The sequence below is a fragment of the Camelus bactrianus genome, chromosome 18 (assembly GCF_048773025.1).
Source record: "Camelus bactrianus isolate YW-2024 breed Bactrian camel chromosome 18, ASM4877302v1, whole genome shotgun sequence".
In the NCBI taxonomy this organism is placed as follows: Eukaryota; Metazoa; Chordata; class Mammalia; order Artiodactyla; family Camelidae; genus Camelus; species Camelus bactrianus.
In genome coordinates, this window is record NC_133556.1 from 19237416 (window position 1) to 19255980 (window position 18565).

General features: G+C 36.0%; 1 protein-coding gene across 1 annotated transcript in view; it reads right to left on the bottom strand.

The window, feature by feature from the left end:
* Positions 1-1041: 1041 nt before the first annotated feature.
* LOC105073766 (phospholipid-transporting ATPase ABCA3) overlaps positions 1042-18565 on the bottom strand; it is a 122636-nt gene continuing 105112 nt past the window's right edge. The window contains exons 19-23 of the mRNA XM_074346232.1: positions 13926-14113; positions 13252-13422; positions 12670-12860; positions 1879-1952; positions 1042-1491 (exon numbers count right to left, since the gene is read on the bottom strand). Of these exons, the coding sequence (XP_074202333.1) occupies positions 1351-1491; positions 1879-1952; positions 12670-12860; positions 13252-13422; positions 13926-14113 (765 nt within the window). The 3' untranslated portion in view covers positions 1042-1350. The remainder of the gene's footprint in view (positions 1492-1878; positions 1953-12669; positions 12861-13251; positions 13423-13925; positions 14114-18565) is intronic.

The following is an 18565-nucleotide window of genomic DNA, read 5'->3' on the forward strand; positions in this document are numbered from 1 at the left end:
GAGCAAATCCAGAACTATGGACCACTTTACCACATGCCCAGAGAGAAAAAAGTCGTAGGGACAGATAAGCTGATTATGTCTGACTAACGGTGGTCTGTTACTTATGTAGAGAGAGCATTTGCACTGTGTAGGCATTTTTTTTGTTGGTTGTATGTGTAGTTTGTATGTTGTAGAACATACAGTTTCTACCTGAAGAACGAGAAGATGGCTGTTAGTGCTAGTTAGCAATTCTTGAGCATAACTTGGGTAAGACAGCAGAGAGAAATCTTAAAAATTGGAGTCAGTCAGAATATGGGCCACACCTGTGGGAAGTTATGACCACGGCTTTGCTGGACACTGTCCCAGAGGAAGCTGTGGGCCACAGGTTCTATGCTGGAAGATGGCTTATCCGGAAAGATGATATCAGGTTTTTCCAGCGGGGCAGTACCTGTACTTAGCTTATGCTTGGTACCATCACTCCATGGGAAAGGGTTTAAGGAGACAAGGAAACAAGGAAGAGAGGAGGTTATAAACTGAGGTAATTCCTACGTATATCCCAGATACTGAGAGGCACAATAAATACAGTAGTCCCCGCTTATCTGAGGAGGGTATGTTCCAGGACCCCCAGTGGATGCCTGAAACTGGGGATAGTCCTAAACCCTATATATACTATGTTTTTCCCTACACACACATACCTATGATAAAGTTTAATTTATAAATTAGGTCCAGTAAGAGATGTTAACAACAATAGCTAATAATAAAACAGAATAATTATAACAATATACTGTAATGAAACTTACGTGCCTTACCTGGCTCTTTTTGTGTTGCCTTGTGAGAATTAGGGATAGGGGAACTGGCACAAATATGACCTCTGAATACTGATACTGCTGTAAGTTTTCTGTGTCTATGACCCAGGATTCCAGTGTCTTCTGCCACTATTCACGGAACCGTTGTAAGCTAACTTGACAATTTGCAAGTCAGGTAATATCGGACCCTTCACATTTCATTCTTGACAATAGGTCACTTACCTTAATCACCAAAGATTGTAAACTTTCTTCTTTGGGAGTTCAGTTTGTGTATACATGGAAAGAATGAGAGAGGAAAAAGGAGACAAAAGGAGAAGGAGGGGAGAGAAAAGGGGCAGAGGGAGGGAGAGAGAGAGAGCGAGAGAGAGAGAGAGAGAAGAAGAAGAAGAAAAAGGAGGAGAAGGAGAAGAAAAGAAGCAGAAGAAGAAGGAGATGGGGAGAAGAGGGGAGGAGAAAAAGAGAAAAGAGATGAATGGAGAGAGGGGAGAGAGAGGGAGGTGCCTCTATGTATCTAGTTGCAGGCAGCAGTCTAAGAAAGACAGTGGTCACTGGTTGAAACTGAATCTCATAGCAGCTTTATTTCTTGATCATTTCCCATTTTATCAATATTAGCAAAAGTCAGGAAGATTTGTTCCAGTGTTATCTGACTGATGGAATAGTCTACTAGATTGAATAGTTTTTTAGCTTCCTCCATAATATGAAACACCTTTAACAGAAAAAAAAAAATGGTGGTGTTACCACTGTGGTATCCCCAGATGGACTTTTTTCCCGCTCAATCATTCCCCAATTCTTGCCAGATTTATGCTTAGGGACAAAAATATATGGAAGGGGGAAGTTAGAAAGCAGAAGGGAAAGATGGCTGAAAAGCAGAGAGAAGAGGAGGCAGTTCTCCATTCCCATTCTCTTGATACATATGGAATATTAGAATTTAGGTCAGAAGTCTCACTCAAACTATAGGGGTCTTTGGAAAGTATCTTATAGGTTCTCCTCCTCTGCCAATGTCATGCTCCCATTCCACATGCTTGGATCACACTGCTTCCTAATAGTCTTCTATTAACACATAATATTAGAAAGATATGATTTGAACAGTCACCTTTCCCCAGCAAATTCCCTTGCTGGGAATGTAGTAGCCAATAATCCCTTGATGCTCCTGGTTTAGGATGTTACCTAAGAAAGGAAAGATTTGACAGGTGAGTAACAGAGAGGGCCACGTATTTGACAGAGTTTTACAAAATTCCCAAATAATTCTCATTCCAATTATCCACACCAATAGAAAGAATATATGCAGTTAATACAGATGACATAATTACATTCTGTTTAGTATATATGACTTTGTGAAGTATTTCAATAGATTTGCTTCCATATAAAATATTGTCTTACTGCCCATAGTTTGTAAAATTGCAGAGGGTAAGATGATCACTTTTAGGCATGGAAAAATTGATAACTCACATGCTCACTTTGCCAGACCACACTCATATGAATTCTGTTGTTCTACAGGACTCTGTTTCTAAACATTGTCCTGAAACTGTGCTCCTAAAATTTAGGTGTGTTTTTTTTTCCCATGTGTATGTGTTTGTGTGTGTGTACAGTAGGATCTCCATACTATTCTCATAACCAGGTAACCTTCATCCTAAAGGAAAGAGGAAATTGATGTCTATGTAACACAGATGTGAAGGCATTCACTGCAGAAATAAAATTGTGTTAGTAATATTGTAGCCATTCCTAACTGATAGGGTGTATTTATACTATTACCCAGTTGGAGATTATTACAAGTGGAATTAATTGGGATTAAAATATTTGAAACAAATAATCTGTATATCAATTATAGTAAGTGATTTTCTTTTCTAATGAATCTCTGCATAGCCTCCATGAGTAAGTAACATTTTTTAAATGTTTAAAATGTGAAATATATCAAACATATAAAAAGTATATGGAAATACATGTATAGCTTAGTGAATTATAATAAAGTTGACAAACATGTAACTGGCCTCTAACACTCTAGAAGTCACCTGTATCACTACCAAGGCTTACTTCCTAAAGACGACTACCCTCTTGACTGTTATGGTGAGCATTTCTTTGCTGTTCTTTATAGTTTTATTATCTAAGTCTGGAATCCTAAATATTATAGTTCGGTTTACCTTCTTCGTACTTCATATGAATGCAACTGTATAGTATGTATTATTTTTATCTGGCTTTTCACTCAATATATTTTTAAGCTTCATCCATGTTGTACGTAGCTATACCTCATTTATTTTCATTACTATAAAGTTTCCAGTGTGTGACTGTACCCTGACTATTGGTGGACACATAACAGCTGCCTCCTAGTAATCACAAAATTGTTTATTCTCTTCCCATGATAAAGAGGGCTGACCTGTGCAGTCAACAGGTTATTGTAGAAATAACAGTATGACTTCTGAGGCTTGTTTATAAAAGACATTGTGGTTTCTGTCTTGTTCTCTCTAGGATCATTTGATGTGGGAGAAACCGGCCACTATGTTGTGAGGACACTCAAGCAGTCCTTTGGGGAGGTCTGTCTACAGCCACATGAGTGAGAAGCAGATCCTCCAGTGAGCCTTCAGATAACTGAAGTCCCCGTCAATAGCTTTACTCCAACCTCATGAGAGACTCTGAATGAAAACATCCCAGCTAAGCCTCTCCTACATTTCTAACCCACAGAAACTGTGGTAAGTGTTTATTATTGTTTTAGGCCACTAAGTTTTTTGTTTTTTGTTTTTTTGTAATTTGTTATGCAGCAAGAGATAACTAATACAGATTCTGGTCTGGGGCTATTACATACAATTTTGTTTTGAACATTCTCTACCTACCTCCTGTTATTTAAATAAAATCATTTTCCTGGGAGTGTAATTGATGGGGCAGAAGTTTGAGTATCATTAATATTAGTAGATATTGGCAAAAATTTCCAAGTATTTTATATTCTGCCCAGCCATGTGTAAAAGTCCCCTTTATTCACTTCTGTACCAACTCTTGGTATGGTCAACTAAAAAATTTTAGCCATTTTGATGTGTGTGTGTGTGGTGGTATCTCATTGCCAATTTTAATTTGTATTTCTCAGATGACTAACGATGTTGAACACCCTTTTATATGTTTCCAGCTTGTTTTGGTTACATTTTCAATAAAGAAAATTTGTCTCTCCGAAACTTAGCAATTGCTGGTCTCCGTAGCTGCTAGGAATAGCAAAACTAGCTCTTTCTCTTCCCTTGGCTACGTGCAGAGTAACTGCTTATTGTGTATGAGTCTTGTTGCTTCAGTGATTTGGGCCTAACTGCATGTATTCTAGGGTTCTTGGGGGATACTCTGTCACTTAGCTTTTGTTATAAGGTGTTTTCCCTTATGTCATTCTATTTATTCCATTTTAGCAAGAAAAAATGGGGGAAAATTCAAAACTGGGCTGCCATATTCTAGTCATTTGGTTTTAATTTCAGTAATTATAATTTTTATCTCAGAAGGCTTTGTTCGCTTTTTTTTTTCAAGTCTGCTGTTACTTTTTAAAGAAAATTCTGAAATTTCACACATACAGCAAAGTAAACAAATCACAATTATATTGCTCAATGAATTTTCACAAAGTGAATGAACACTGGTTCATTATACAAATCCAGTCATACAGCTAGTATTCTTTTGGTTTGCTTTTTTCTCCTTCAATATTGTGCTTGGGTTGTATGCCATGTAGTTGTAGTTTGTGCATGCTCATCAATAAATAGTATTCCAGTGTACGTGTACAGTATTCCACTTCAACAATCATACTCCATTCTGTTATGAGCATGCCATAATTTATTTATCCATTCCCCTGTTTATAGAGTCCCACTCTCATAGGTTTCAGCCATTATGAATAGTGCTTTAGTAAACAGTCTTGTACATATTTTTTAGTCAATATACGAACTCATTCCCACTGTGTATCCCAGGAAGTAGGAAAAGAAAGTACATTTCGCAGTTCATTTTATGAGACAGTATAACCTTGATCCTAAAATTAGACACCACAAATTACAAGAAAGGAAAATTACAGATCAACATATCTTCTAAGCACAGATGAAAATGTACTTATCAGGTACTAGCAAATTGAATCTAACAATATGTAAAAAAGAGAATACATTACAACCAAGTGAGATATATTATTCCAGGAATACATGGTTGGTTTACATTAAAAATTCAACCAATGTAATTCACCACATTAACAGAAAAAAGGGCAAAGATTATGAAATCATTTTGATAGATGTGTAAAAATCATAAGATAAAATTCAACATCTATTAATAAGTAAGATTCATAGTAAACTTGAAAGGAAATTCCTCAGTCTGCCTTACTCATTTTTGATAGTCTCTAATTTCTGAGTCTTTTTTCATTGTAGTAAAATATGCATGATGTTTATCATTTAAATCATTTTAATTGTACAATGCAGTGGCATTAATTACATTCACAATACTGTGGATTCATCATCATTACCTATACCCGAAACTTTTCCATCATTCTCATCATAATCTCTGTACCCATTAAACAATAATTCCCATCACCCCTGCCTCCAGTCCCAGGTAACTTTTTCTAGGTACTTTTTGTAAATGGAATCACACAATTTTTGTCCTTCTGAATAAGCCAAAGCTTATTTTACTAAGCATAACATTTTCAAGGTATATCCATGTTATAGCATGTATCAAAATTTCACTCCTTTATATGGCTTACTAGTATTCCATTGTGTATAATAGATCACAATTTATTTGTCTATTCATCTTTGATAGACACAGGTATTTTCCACCTTTTGGCTATTGTGAGTAATGCTGCCATGAACACTGGTATACAAATATCTGTTCAAGTCCTTGATATCAATTATTTCAGGCATATACCTAGAAGTGGAATTGCTAGATCACGTGGTAATTCTATGTTTAACTTTTTGAGGAACTCTCAAACTATTTTCCACAGTGATTGCACCATTAATACACAAGAATTTCAATGTCTTCACATTCTTACCAACACTTGTTATTGTCCATTTTTGATTATAGCCATCCTACTAGGTGTGAAATGGTGACTCAGTGTGATTTTGATCTACATTTACATAATGACTAGTGATGTTAAGCATCTTTTCATGTGTTTATTGGTCATTTATATATATATATATATATATATTTATTTTTGAGAAATGTCTACTCAAGTCCTTTGCCTATTTTTGATTAGTTTTTTTTTAATTTTTAGGAGATCTTTTTATATTCTGGATATGTCTCTTGTCATTATATTGTTTGCAAATATTTTATCCCCTTTTGTAGGTTGTCTTCACTTTCTTGACAGTGTCCTTTGATACACGAAAGTTCTTAATTTTGATGGTCCAATTCATCTGTTTTTTTCTTTTCTTTTTTTAATTGAAGTATAGTTGATTTACAATACTATATTATTTTCATGTTTACAGTATAGTTATTTAGTATTTTTGCAGTATTTTCCCCCATTTAAAGTTATAAAATATTGGCTATACAATATATCCTCAAAGCATATTTATTCTATACATAGTAGTGTGTATCTCTTAATTCCCTACCCCTATACATCTATTTTTCTTTTCTTTCTTGTACTTTTGGTTCATATGCATGAAGTCCTTGTCAAATCCAGTGTCTTGGAGATTTTACCCAATATTTTATGCCAAGAGTTTTATGGTTTTAGTTCTTATGTTTAGGTCTTCAGTCCATTTTGAGTTAAATTTTGCGTATGGTACAAAGTAAGGGTTCAACTTCATTCTTTTGCATATGAATATTCAGTTTTCTAAGCACCATTTTTTTCTTTTTGAAAAGACTGGCCTTCCTCCACTTAATGAACTCAGCACCCTAAACTTTTCAACCAACTATTGAAAATCAATTGACCATATATAAAAGTGTTTGTTTCTGGGCTTTCTATTCCATTTCACTGGTCTATATATATATCTTTTTATTCTTTATACTTCCTGAATCAGAAATTAATCAGGAAGAGTAAGTCTTCCAATTTTGATCTTTTTTAAAATTGGTTTTCTTTTTTTAAATAGACTTTATTCTTTTAGAGCAGTTTCAGGTTCACAACAGAGTTGAGCAGAAAATAAGAAAATACAGAGAGTTTGCACATAGCCCTCCCCACCCACACATACATACTCCCTTACCCTCAACATCCCTCATCAGTGTGGCGTATTTGGTACAATCGATGAACCAGCATGGTCACATTATTATCAACCAAAGTCTATAGTTTACATTAGGATTCACTCTTGATGTTGTACATTCTATGGGTTTTGACAAATGCATAATGACATGTAGCCACCACTGTAGAATCATACAGAATAATTTCATTGTCCTAAAAATCCATTGTACTCCCATCTATTCATTCCTCCCTCCCTCCCTCTCCCCAAACCCCTGGAAACCACAATCTTTTTATTGTTTCTGTAGCTGTGCCTTTTCCAGAATGTCATTTGGTTGGAATTGTACAGTTTGTAGCCTCTTCTGACTGGCTTCTTTCATTTAGTAATATATCTTTTAAATTTCTTCCATGTCTTTAAAGGCTTGATAGATCTTTTTTTTTTAATGCACATATATTTTTAAATTTACATATATGTACTGTTCATTGTTTCTAAGAATGTTTAGAGCTTTAGCTTTTTAAACTTACATAGTTAGCAAAGGAATAAAGCCAACTACAAATTAAGAATTAATTCAGAAAGATACATACACCCTGCTATTAACAGCAACATTATTATTGCCAAGATATGGAAGCATCTTAAGTGCACATCAATGGTTGAATAGATAATAAAGATGCAGTATATATATATTTTATATATATATATTTATATATATATGTATTCCATTACATACATTATATATATGTAATGGAATACAACTCACCCATAAAAAAGAAGGATGTTTTGCCATTTGCAGCCCTTCATTCTCTTTTTTTCCACTTCAAAAACCAGAATTTTATAGCTGGCAGAGACATTTCCATTACATCAAAAATAACAAAATACCTAGAAATAAACTTAACCAAGGAGGTTACCTATACTCTGAAAACCAAAATGACACAAAGAAATGGAAAGATTTCTTGTACTCTTGGATTGGAAGAATCAACAGTATCAAAATGGCCACACTACCCAAAGCAATCCAGAGATCCAACGCAACCTCCATCAAAATACTCGTGACATTCCTTACAGAAATAGAACAAACAATTCCAGAATTTATAAGGAACCACAAAAGACCACAAAGCAATCTTTTGTAGGTCTCTCTCTCTCTCTTTTTTTTTTTTCCTCTTTATTATTTTTGTTCTCTTACGGTTTGATGACTAGAGAAGGTCCTTCAACATTTGTTGTAAAGCTGGTTTGGTGGTGCTGAAATCTTTTAGCTTTTGTTTATCTGTGAAGCTTTTGATTTCTCCATCAAATCTGAATGAGAGCCTTGCTGGATAGAGTATTCTTGATTGTAAGTTTCCCCCTTTATCACTTTAAATATATCATGCTACTCCCTTCTTGCCCGAAGGGTTTCTGCTGAAAAATCAGCTGATAATCTTATGGGAGTTCCCTTATATGTTATTTGTTGCTTTTTTCTTGCTGATTTTAATATTCTCTCCTTATCCTTAATTTTTATCAACTTGATTACTATGTGCCTTGGTGTATTCCTCTTTGGACTGATCCTGTGTAGGACTCTCCATGATGCCTGGACATGAGTGACTGTTTCCTTTCCCAAGTTAGGGAACTTTTCAGTTATTATCCCTTCAAAAATTTTCTCAAGTCCTTTTGCTCTCTCTTCTGTCTCTGGGACTCCTATAATGCAAATATTAGTGCACTTCATGTTGTCCCAAAGTTCTCTTAAACTATTCTCATTTCTTTTCATTTTTTTTCTTTTTTTCTGTTCTGCAGTATCTACTAATCTGTCTTCTAGGTCACTAATCCATTCTTCTGCCTCGTTTAGTCTATACTTGGTTCCTTCTAGTGTGTTATTCATTTCAGTAATTTTATTCTTCAACTCTGTTTGGGTGTTCTTTATCTTTTCCAGCTCTTTGCTAAAAACTTTGCTTTGTGCATCTGTACTCCTCTTGAGTTCTCTGAATATCTTCACCATCATCATTCTAAACTCTGTCTTGGATAAATTGCCTATATCCTCATCACTTACTTCTTCTGGGATTTTATCTTGTGCCTTGACCTGGAAGATATTCTTCTGCTGCCTCATCTTGTCTGTCTGTCTCTTTGTATTTTTATGTAGGTTAGTTATGTTTCTCGACCTTGGAGAAGTGGCCCTCTGTGGGAGATGTCATATGTCTCCCAGCAGTACACTCCTCTCTTGTCACCCAAGGGCCAGAGTCCAGCTGGTCCCAGTGCAGAGTCTGACCTGTGTTTGTGAATTCCTTCCACAAGCATTGGGACTGTTGTTTTTTTATTTCTGGTATCTGCCCCCTGGTGGGTGAGGCTGGACTAGAGGCTTATGCAGGTTTCTTGGCAGGAGGAGTTGGTACCTGCCCACTGCTGGGTGAAGCTCGATCCTGGACCTCTGGTGGATAGGGCCCTGTCTAGAGGCCTTTTTGGCTCAGGAAGTCTGCTGATGGGTGGGGCTGTGCTCCCACCCAGTATGTTGTTTTGCCTGAGGTTTCCCAGCCCTTAAGCCTACAGGCTGTTGAGTAGGGCTGGGTCTTGGTGCTAATGATCCAGTCAAGATGTTAGCCTCCTGGAAAGCTCATGTCAATGAACACTCTTGGGATGTCCGCCACCAGCTTTTATGTTCCCTGGGTGAGCCGCAGCCGTCCCCTACCTCCCTAGGAGAACTTCCAAAATCAGCAGGCAGGTCTGGCCCAGATTCCTATGCAATCACTGTCTCTGCCCCTGGACCTGGTGCACGTGAGATCTTGTGCATGCTTCCCAAGAGAATGAAGTCTCTGTCTCCCCAAGTCCCATGGGGCTTCTGAAGTTAAGCCCCACAGGCCTTCAAAACCAGATGTCCTGGGGTCTCCTCCTCCTAATTCTGGAACCCTGGGCTGGGGAGCATGACATAGGGTTCAGAACCCTCACTCCTGTAGGAGGGCCTCTGTGACTTAATTGTTCTTCAGCTTGTGGGTCACCCATCTGAGGGGTATGGGGCCTGATTATATCGTAAGCACACCACTCCTGCCTTCCCGCTGTGGTTCCCTCTCTATGTTTCCAGTAGAAGAAGATCTTTTTTGCTAGGCTCCAGTCTTTTTTTCTTGATGGCTGTTTAGCAGTTGGTTGTGGTTTTGTTGTAGTCTTGAGGAGAGGTGAGCTTGTGGTCATACTACTCTGTCATCTTGACTGGAAATCCTACATTTCCATCAACAGTGCACAAGGATTCCCTTTTCTCCACATCCTCACCAACAATTGTTATTTGTTGTCTTTTGGATAATAGCCATTCTGACAGGTGTGAGGTGGTATCTCATTGTGGTTTTGATCTGCTTTTTCCTTATTATTTGTGATGCTGAGCATCTTTTCATCTGCCTGTTGGCCATCTGTGTATCTTTGTAAAAAAATGTCTATTCAGGTCCTTAGCTCATTTTTAATTGGGTTGGTTTTTTTTTTTTTTTGATGTTGTGTTGTATGAGTTCTTTGTACATATTGGATATTAACCCCTTGTTGGATATACTGTTTGCAAATATTTTCTCCCATTCAGTAGGCGGCCTTTTTGTTTTGTTGATAGCTTCTTTTGCTGTGTGAAAGCTTTTTAGTTTGATGTAGTTTCATTTGTTTGTTTTTGCTTTTGTTTCCCTTGCCTCCGGAGATATATCCAAAAAATTATTACTGAGACTGATGTCAAAGAGCATACTGCCTGTTTTCTTCCAGAGGTTTTATGGTTTCAAGTCTTAACAGTTAAGTATTTATTCAGTTTTGAGTTTATTTTTGTATACAGTGTGAGAATGTAGTCCAGTTTGATTCTTTTGCATGTGGCTGTCTAGACTTCCCAACACCATTTGTTGAAGAGGCTGCCTTTTCCCTGTTGTGTATTCTTGCCTCCTTTTTCTTAAATTAATTGCCTATGTAAGTGTGATTTCATTTATGGGCTCTCTGTTCTGTCCCATTGAGCTATGTATCTGTTTGTGTGTGTGTGCGTGCATGCGTGCACATGCGCCATACTGGTTTGATTACTGTAGCTTTGTAGCATAGCTTGAAATCATGGTGCTGATACCTCCAGCTGTGTGGAATATCTCATCCCTTAACTTTGAGCTCGAGTCTTTACATTTGAAAGAACAGTCACCTCCTCCATTCTTTTCTGACTGACTTCAGGAGGGCGATGCCTTCCATCAACCCCGTTAGGGAGACTGAAGCTTTCTCAGACTTTCTCAGACTTTCCCTATGGGTGTGCTTGCTTCATACTTCTTTTTCCCTTTTGGAGGTGAATTCTTAAGATTGTATGCCTTCTATATGATCCTTCTATGCCAGGCTGGGTCATAATAGCATACTATCTGCTTTCTCTAGTGTGATGTTGAATGCTCAGGTTTGTGTGCTTTCTCCCAATCCCGCAGATTCGGACCACCTTTCTGTGCACGCACATCAGCTGTCTTCAGAGGCTTACTCTTGACACCTTTGGGGTTGCACACAGGGAGCCAGTCACAGGATGTTTGTTGTGTGCAGGTGAGGTGCATGAAGCATTACTTGTGGGCCAGAAGTGGGTATCTGTAGTTGAGATGTCCCCAGCAGCTCACCTTGACAGGGTTTGGAAGTGATTCGTAAGATCTGAATTGCTTTGATGCCCTCTGAGAGCTCTGGCTGCTGTTGTCTATCAGCTTATTCCCATCCACAGTCATGCAGCATACCTCAGTATTCTTGATGGGGCAAGAAGTAATTGGGTTTCTTTGGCAGTACATAGTTTCACAGTCAAGCTGCTGTGTTCATCTCCTTTAAGACAAGTTTGTCCTCATTTTTTTTGTGTCCTCTCTCACCTTCAGGCCAAGTACACTGTTGGAGTGGCTCACAGTATATATGATCCTGTGTGATTAATTCAGTATCTTCTACACTGTATACAATAAATGCTCCATAAATCTTATTATATGAATGAATAACTAAATGAATATTCAGCTGCCTAATGAACATATTTATCTGAATATCTAGGTATAATTTATATAATTGATACTGAATTATCTTCTCCATATAGTGGTTCCTCCACTTGAGTTGCCCATTCCAATATGAAATCCATTTCTTATTGTTTCTTCCTCTCCATTCTGACGGTCACTTCCTTAGTGTAGGCCAATACCATTTATTGCTTTACCATTGTTATAGCCTCCATGCTTTTAATTTTGCATCATGACCATCTGGCCACCACATTGTTGACAGTGATTATTCAAGATAGAGACTAAGCCAGTCAAACTTACTAAAAGACTTACCATGTCTCTGCTTAATAATTAGAATAAAGTAGTGGGGGTAGAAATAAATAGAAGCTGGCTGTAAATTACTGTTTACCATGGGCACAGAGAGGCACTTACTGAAGTTAGCACACAAAAGCAAAATAGTTCATTTTTATGTCACACCTTGAGATTACTTCCTTGAAAGGAGAAAAGGGAGTTTATTGTTCTTGTTTGCATTTCATAGGCATTTCCTGTCTCAGGAGTCAGGGAAAGGCAGAGGATACATGCTCAGAAAAGGGAAACCTGAAAAATTTTTATCAAGCGTAAAAAATAGAGACTTAACCTCAATAATTTAGCTCCAGATAAATACACCTGAACACATTTATCTTACTGGTTGGTTCCTACAAGAGACTGGTGAGAGCCTCTGCTATTTTGAGAAAGCTTCTTAGCATAATCAGGAATAAATTCATAGAAAAAAACTATTCCCAAAGGAGCCTAATTGAAAATAAACATCAGTAACTCACAGCAAAAAGTTAATTATTACATGCAGCAGCACAACATACGTGACTTAACACAGTTTTCACAAGCCAACCCTACTTCTCTTACCTGGGAAAGTTGTTGCAATGAATTCTTTGAACTCCGCTAGTTTATCTTCATTTTCATCAATCTTAATCTTTGCTGTCAGAATATATACGTTACCAAACTTGTTTCTGAGGTGCTGAGGGCTGCCCAGGCACTTGAACTGGCCCTTTACCATGATGGCCAGCCTGGTACAAAGCGCCTCACATTCTTCCATGCTAGGGGCACAAAGGGTACAAGGCTGAAGAGACTCCCTTTCAGAGGGAAAATTCTGTATTTCAAAACAGAGCTAGGATTATAAGGTAACGCTTGTAGTAGAAAGCTTGGTATTTTAAGATGATCATCACTAAGACCATATTTGGCAAGAGGAGGTTTTAAAATTCAAAGCAGTTGATTTTTAACTTCACAATAGGAACAGTTCTCTAACTTCCAATCTTCTACCAAGTCTGGATTTCAGAACTCAACTGAGCTAAAGCCAAGAATCATCATCTGTTCGTAGTCCCTCTTATGTAGTTCACATACTTAGACAACTTCACTGACCTATGTTCCTGGCTCCGAATAATTCCCTCCTATACTCTTCTATCAACCAAGTCTCCCAGTGGGTCATACCTGTGAGAGGTTATGATGATAGCTTTGCCAGTTTTACACATCCATGTAACTGTGTCCCAGAGCAGACGCCTGGCTACTGGGTCCATGCCAGTAGATGGCTCATCCAGGAAGACAACTGAGGACTTTCCCATTAGGGCAATAGCAGTATTCAGTTTACGTTTGTTTCCTCCACTTTGTCGTCAAAGAAGGAGAGAGAAAGTGGAGGAGAAAGAAGAAATAAGGATATATACATCATTAATTCATAGGACAGAATTAGCTCATATACCCACAATGCTGCTTTGATATGACTCACAAAGGGCAGCAGGCCCAAGTCCAGGTGTGTATATCAACCCATTTTCTTTGAAATGACTTTTTTTTTGGGTAATTTATTTTAGCATCATTATCTTGTGAAATATTTTTGTTTAGAGGAGAGAAATACCATAGGGATACAGGGATGAAGTTGCTCTTTTTTGAAATGCAAAGGCTACAACTCATGCCTGCGAAAGGTTAACTTCATGCAAGTGTGATCTGCCTTATTCCTGACATCCAAACCCTGACAGGACATAAGGCTCTTTCATAGTCACTGCCTCTGTGTGACAGAGTTGTCAGGTTGAGTTTACAGGCATTCATTCTGAACAGTAGAAACACAGGTGTGCAGTAGGCAGCTTAATAAATACAGTAGCATAATGTCTCACCTGTATGTGTAGATGTACTTGTCAGCATGGGTTTCCAGGTGCATTGAATGCAAAAAAGTTTCCACATACATGTAAATATCTGGCTCAGGGACCCCCCGCAGCCTGGCATACATGATCAGCAATTCCCGACCTGTCATGTGGTTCAGCATGGGGTCAGATTGAGGACAATAGCCAATTCTTGACCTAATCTGAATCCAGAGGGTAATTCATTAGCAATAGACCCAAGTCAGTTCTTCCATTGAACATACAGTTACATGGATGAGATAGAAAACCTGGTTTCTAGCCCATGCTGGCAAGAAGGTGATACCCATAGAGCTCCCAACAAGGATTATTTCTTTTTTGGTCTAAAGAATCTTTACAGGTGGAACCCATGGTGGTAGAATGGAATACTAACATCCCTACCTGGAATTTTCAACACATATGTATTGTGTATTATTATGTGCCCAATACAGTTTTTTGTTAGATGAAGATGTCTATTCAAATATCATTAAGAAATTGCCATTCTGTTAAATCAATTAAAATCATGTATAAGATTTTCACTTCTGGTAATGCCAAGTACTTGTATCAGGCCAACTCTTCCACACATAAAAATAATATATGATATATATGATCATATATGTAACATATATCATATATATACACAAAAGTAAACAAGTTAGAGTAAATCAGACTGAAAACTTCTGTTCAGCAAAGGAATCCACCAATAAAACAAAAGGGCATCCTACCAAATGGGAGAAAATATTTGCAAATTATATATTTGATAAAAAAGTTAATATCCAATCTATGTAAAGAACTCATATAACTCAACATCAAAAAGACAAACAATCTGATTAAAAAATGGGCAGAGGACCTGAATAGACATTTTTTGAAAGAAGGCATCCAGATGGCCAACAAGCATATGAATGGGCACTCAACATCACTAATCATCAGGGAAATGAGAATCAAAACCACAATGATTTATCACTTCATGCCTGTTAGAATGGCTATTATCAAAAAGGCAACAAGAGATAACAAATACTAGTGAGGATGTGGAGCAAAGGGAACCCTTGTGCACTGTTGGTGAGAATGTATATTGGTGCAGCCACTATGGAAAACAGTATGAGATTGCTCAAAAGATTAAAAATAGACTACCATATAATCCAGCAGTTCCACTTCTGTGTATTTATCCAAAGGAAATGAAAACAGTCACTCAAAAAGATATTTGCAGTCCCATGTTCACTGCAGCATAATATTTACAGTAGCCAAAATATGGAAACAAACTAAGTGTGTTGATGAATGAATGGATAAAGAAGATGTGATATGATCAATAGGCACATTAAAAAATGTTCAATATCACTAATTATCAGAGAAATGCAAATCAATACTACAGTGAGGTATCACTTCACACCAGTCAGAATGGCCATCATTCAAAAATCCACAAATGACAAATGCTGGAGAGGCTGTGGAGAAAAGGGAACCCTCCTGCACTGCTGGTGGGAATGTAGTTTGGTGCAGCCACTGTGGAAAACAGTATGGAGATTCCTCAAAAGACTAGGAATAGACTTACCATATGACCCAGGAATCCCACTCTTGGGCATATATACAGAAGGAACCCTACTTCAAAATGACACCTGCACCCCAATGTTCATAGCAGCACTATTTACAATACCCAAGACATGGAAACAGCCTAAATGTCCATCAACAGATGACTGGATAAAGAAGAGGTGGTATATTTATACAATGGAATATTATTCAGCCATAAAACGACAACATAACGTCATTTGCAGCAACATGGATGTTCCTGGAGAATGTCATTCTAAGTGAAGTAAGCCAGAAAGAGAAGGAAAAATACCATATGAGATCACTCATATGTGGAATCTAAAACAAAATAAAACATAAATACAGATCAGAAACAGACTCATAGACATAGAATACAAACTTGTGGTTGCCAAGGGGGCAGGGGGTGGGAAGGGACAGACTGGGATTTCAAAATGTAGAATAGATAAACATGATTATAATGTATAGCACAGGGAAATATATACAAGATCTTATGGTAGCTCACAGAGAAATGTGACAATGAATATATATATGTTCATGTATAACTGAAAAATTGTGCTCTTCACTGGAATTTGACACAACATTGTAAAATGATATAACTCAATAAAAAATGTTAAAAAAAAAGATGTGATATATCTATGCAATGGAGTGTTACTCACCCATAAAAAAGAATGGAATCTTGCTATTTGTGACAAACGTAGATGGACCTAGAGGATATTATGCTAAGTGAAGTAAGTTAGACAGAGAATGACAAATTTTTTGTTTTAAAATATATTTATTCTTATTTTATATTGTTTTTTCCTGATTTTTCTATGACAGTTTTCCATCATTTTCCTATGATCTGAACATTTAAAGACTGTTCTTTTTATTTGCTCTTTAAAATGCTGATAGAATAGTCCCTATGAAATCCATCTGTGACTAGTGCTTAATTTTATTTTATCTTATTTTATTTTACTTCACTGAAGAGTAAATATTTGGTAACTTCCTCTATGTTTCTACAGAAATTATGATTATCTCAGTTTACTATTTTCTGTTTCTTCTGAGATCAGTTTTAATAATTTGTATGTAGCTAGAAAATTACTTTTATTAAAGATTCACATTTTATTTACATGGAATTGAATGAATCAAGTACTTTCTGTTTCTTATGATTTCTAGTAAATGTTATTTGTGTTCCCTTCCGGTTTTAATAGGTTTAGCTATTTGTCTATTTTTAAAAAGTTCTAGTTGTTTTGACTTATTTTTTGGTTAGTTGACTTTATTATATTTTTACATATTTATGTATTTATTGTCTACAGTTATACTTTTATATGCTTTCTTCCATTCATTGTTTTCTGAACCATGTGGTTATTACTTGTTTATTTTTATTTTTTTAAATTGAAATGAGCATATATAAGGTCATATGTTATTCTCTATGAGTAGTGGTTGATTGTATATCATAATCTCATGTAATGCTTTCATTATTTTCTAGAAATTTTGTAATACTTTATTGAAAGCAAGAGTCATCTAAAGATGAATTTTTAAATTTCAATTTGAGAGGGCCTTTTCATATTCTGATTTTTTTTATTGTATTCAATTATAATCAGAATATACATGTTTTTATATTTAGAAAGATTGTTTTTTGATGTATGGCATAAAAATGGTCATACCCATTATTGAATTATTTTTGAGAGATGTAGAATTTGATATATAACAATCATGTTTACCATATTGACTGTGTTGTATCCATATTTATTTTGTTGACATCATCTGTCTTGTACTAAAATAAGAGGATTAAAGATTTCATTTATTATGTTTTTATTCTCATATTTCGTATAATTTATGCCTTAGGGAGGTTGCTTTTGTGTCATTTGGTGCAAAAAATACTCATAACTTCTCCGTCTCCATAATAAATGTTACCTTTTAGTATTCGTGCCACTTTTGTCATTTTTGATGTTTTTAGGCTAGAATTCCACCTTGTTTTCTGTTATGGCTGATTCCCTTTTTTCAGATTTACAAAGGCTTATGTTGTTCTAATGATATCTTTAATATATAAAAATTTATACATCTTTTTATATCTTTGAAATTTATTGAGCCTGCTTTAATCCAACATATGATCAGTTCTTCTAAATAAATATTCCTTGTATGAAAAATAGTATCATTCTTCATTTGTTGGGTACAATATTTGTATACTTCTTTAATGTAAGCCTGTTAATTGTTCTATTCAAATATTCTACATCTCATTAATGAGTTTTTAATGTCTTTGTTCTATCACAGTGAAAAAGATGTTAAAATTAGCCACTACAATCATGTGTCTGTTTCTCCTTGAATTCCCCCTTTTTTATACTTTATAAATGTTGAGCCTGTAATCTTAGACATTTTAACGTTTTAAACTATGTCTTCCTGATGAAAATTATGCAATCACACTCTTCTAACTCTAGTAATAGTTGTTGCCTTAATGTTTTGTCTCATATTATAGCTACCCCTGCTTTTTTGATTAGTATATTCATAGCGTTTTTTTTCCTCTTCATTTACTTTCAGACTTTTCATATGTTTTAAAATATGCCCCTTGTAAAGAGGATATAGTTTAGTCTTTTGTTTCTCTCTTTGCTTTATTTTCACCCAAACTTAAATCTTTGTTCTTTAACTGTAATGTTGAGTTCACTTATACTGCAATTTATCACTCATATATGTGAATTTAAATCTGTCAACTTGATTCATATATTATATTTGTCTTATATCTTGGTTACTCTTTTTTCTTGCCTTATTTTGGACTGATTGAGCATTTTTTTTATCACTCCATCTTTTGCTTTACTTTTGAAATTTATATATACTGTTTCTTTTAGTGGTTACTCTAAAATGTGAAATAGTCAAGTTAACCATATCAAAATAAAAAATGAATCACCCTATTTTACCTCTAGACTGTATAAATAAGAATACTTTATAACTTCATTAACTACCTTTGGAACTTGTATTGTCATGTATTTCAATCCTAGTTTATAATTCTCATTAATATTATTACCTTTAGAAATCAAAATACATTGACACATATATTTACCACTGTCTTTTCATTTTCATTCCTTATTTCATTGCAAGGCTTTTGTCATGGATCAATTTTCTTATTCTTG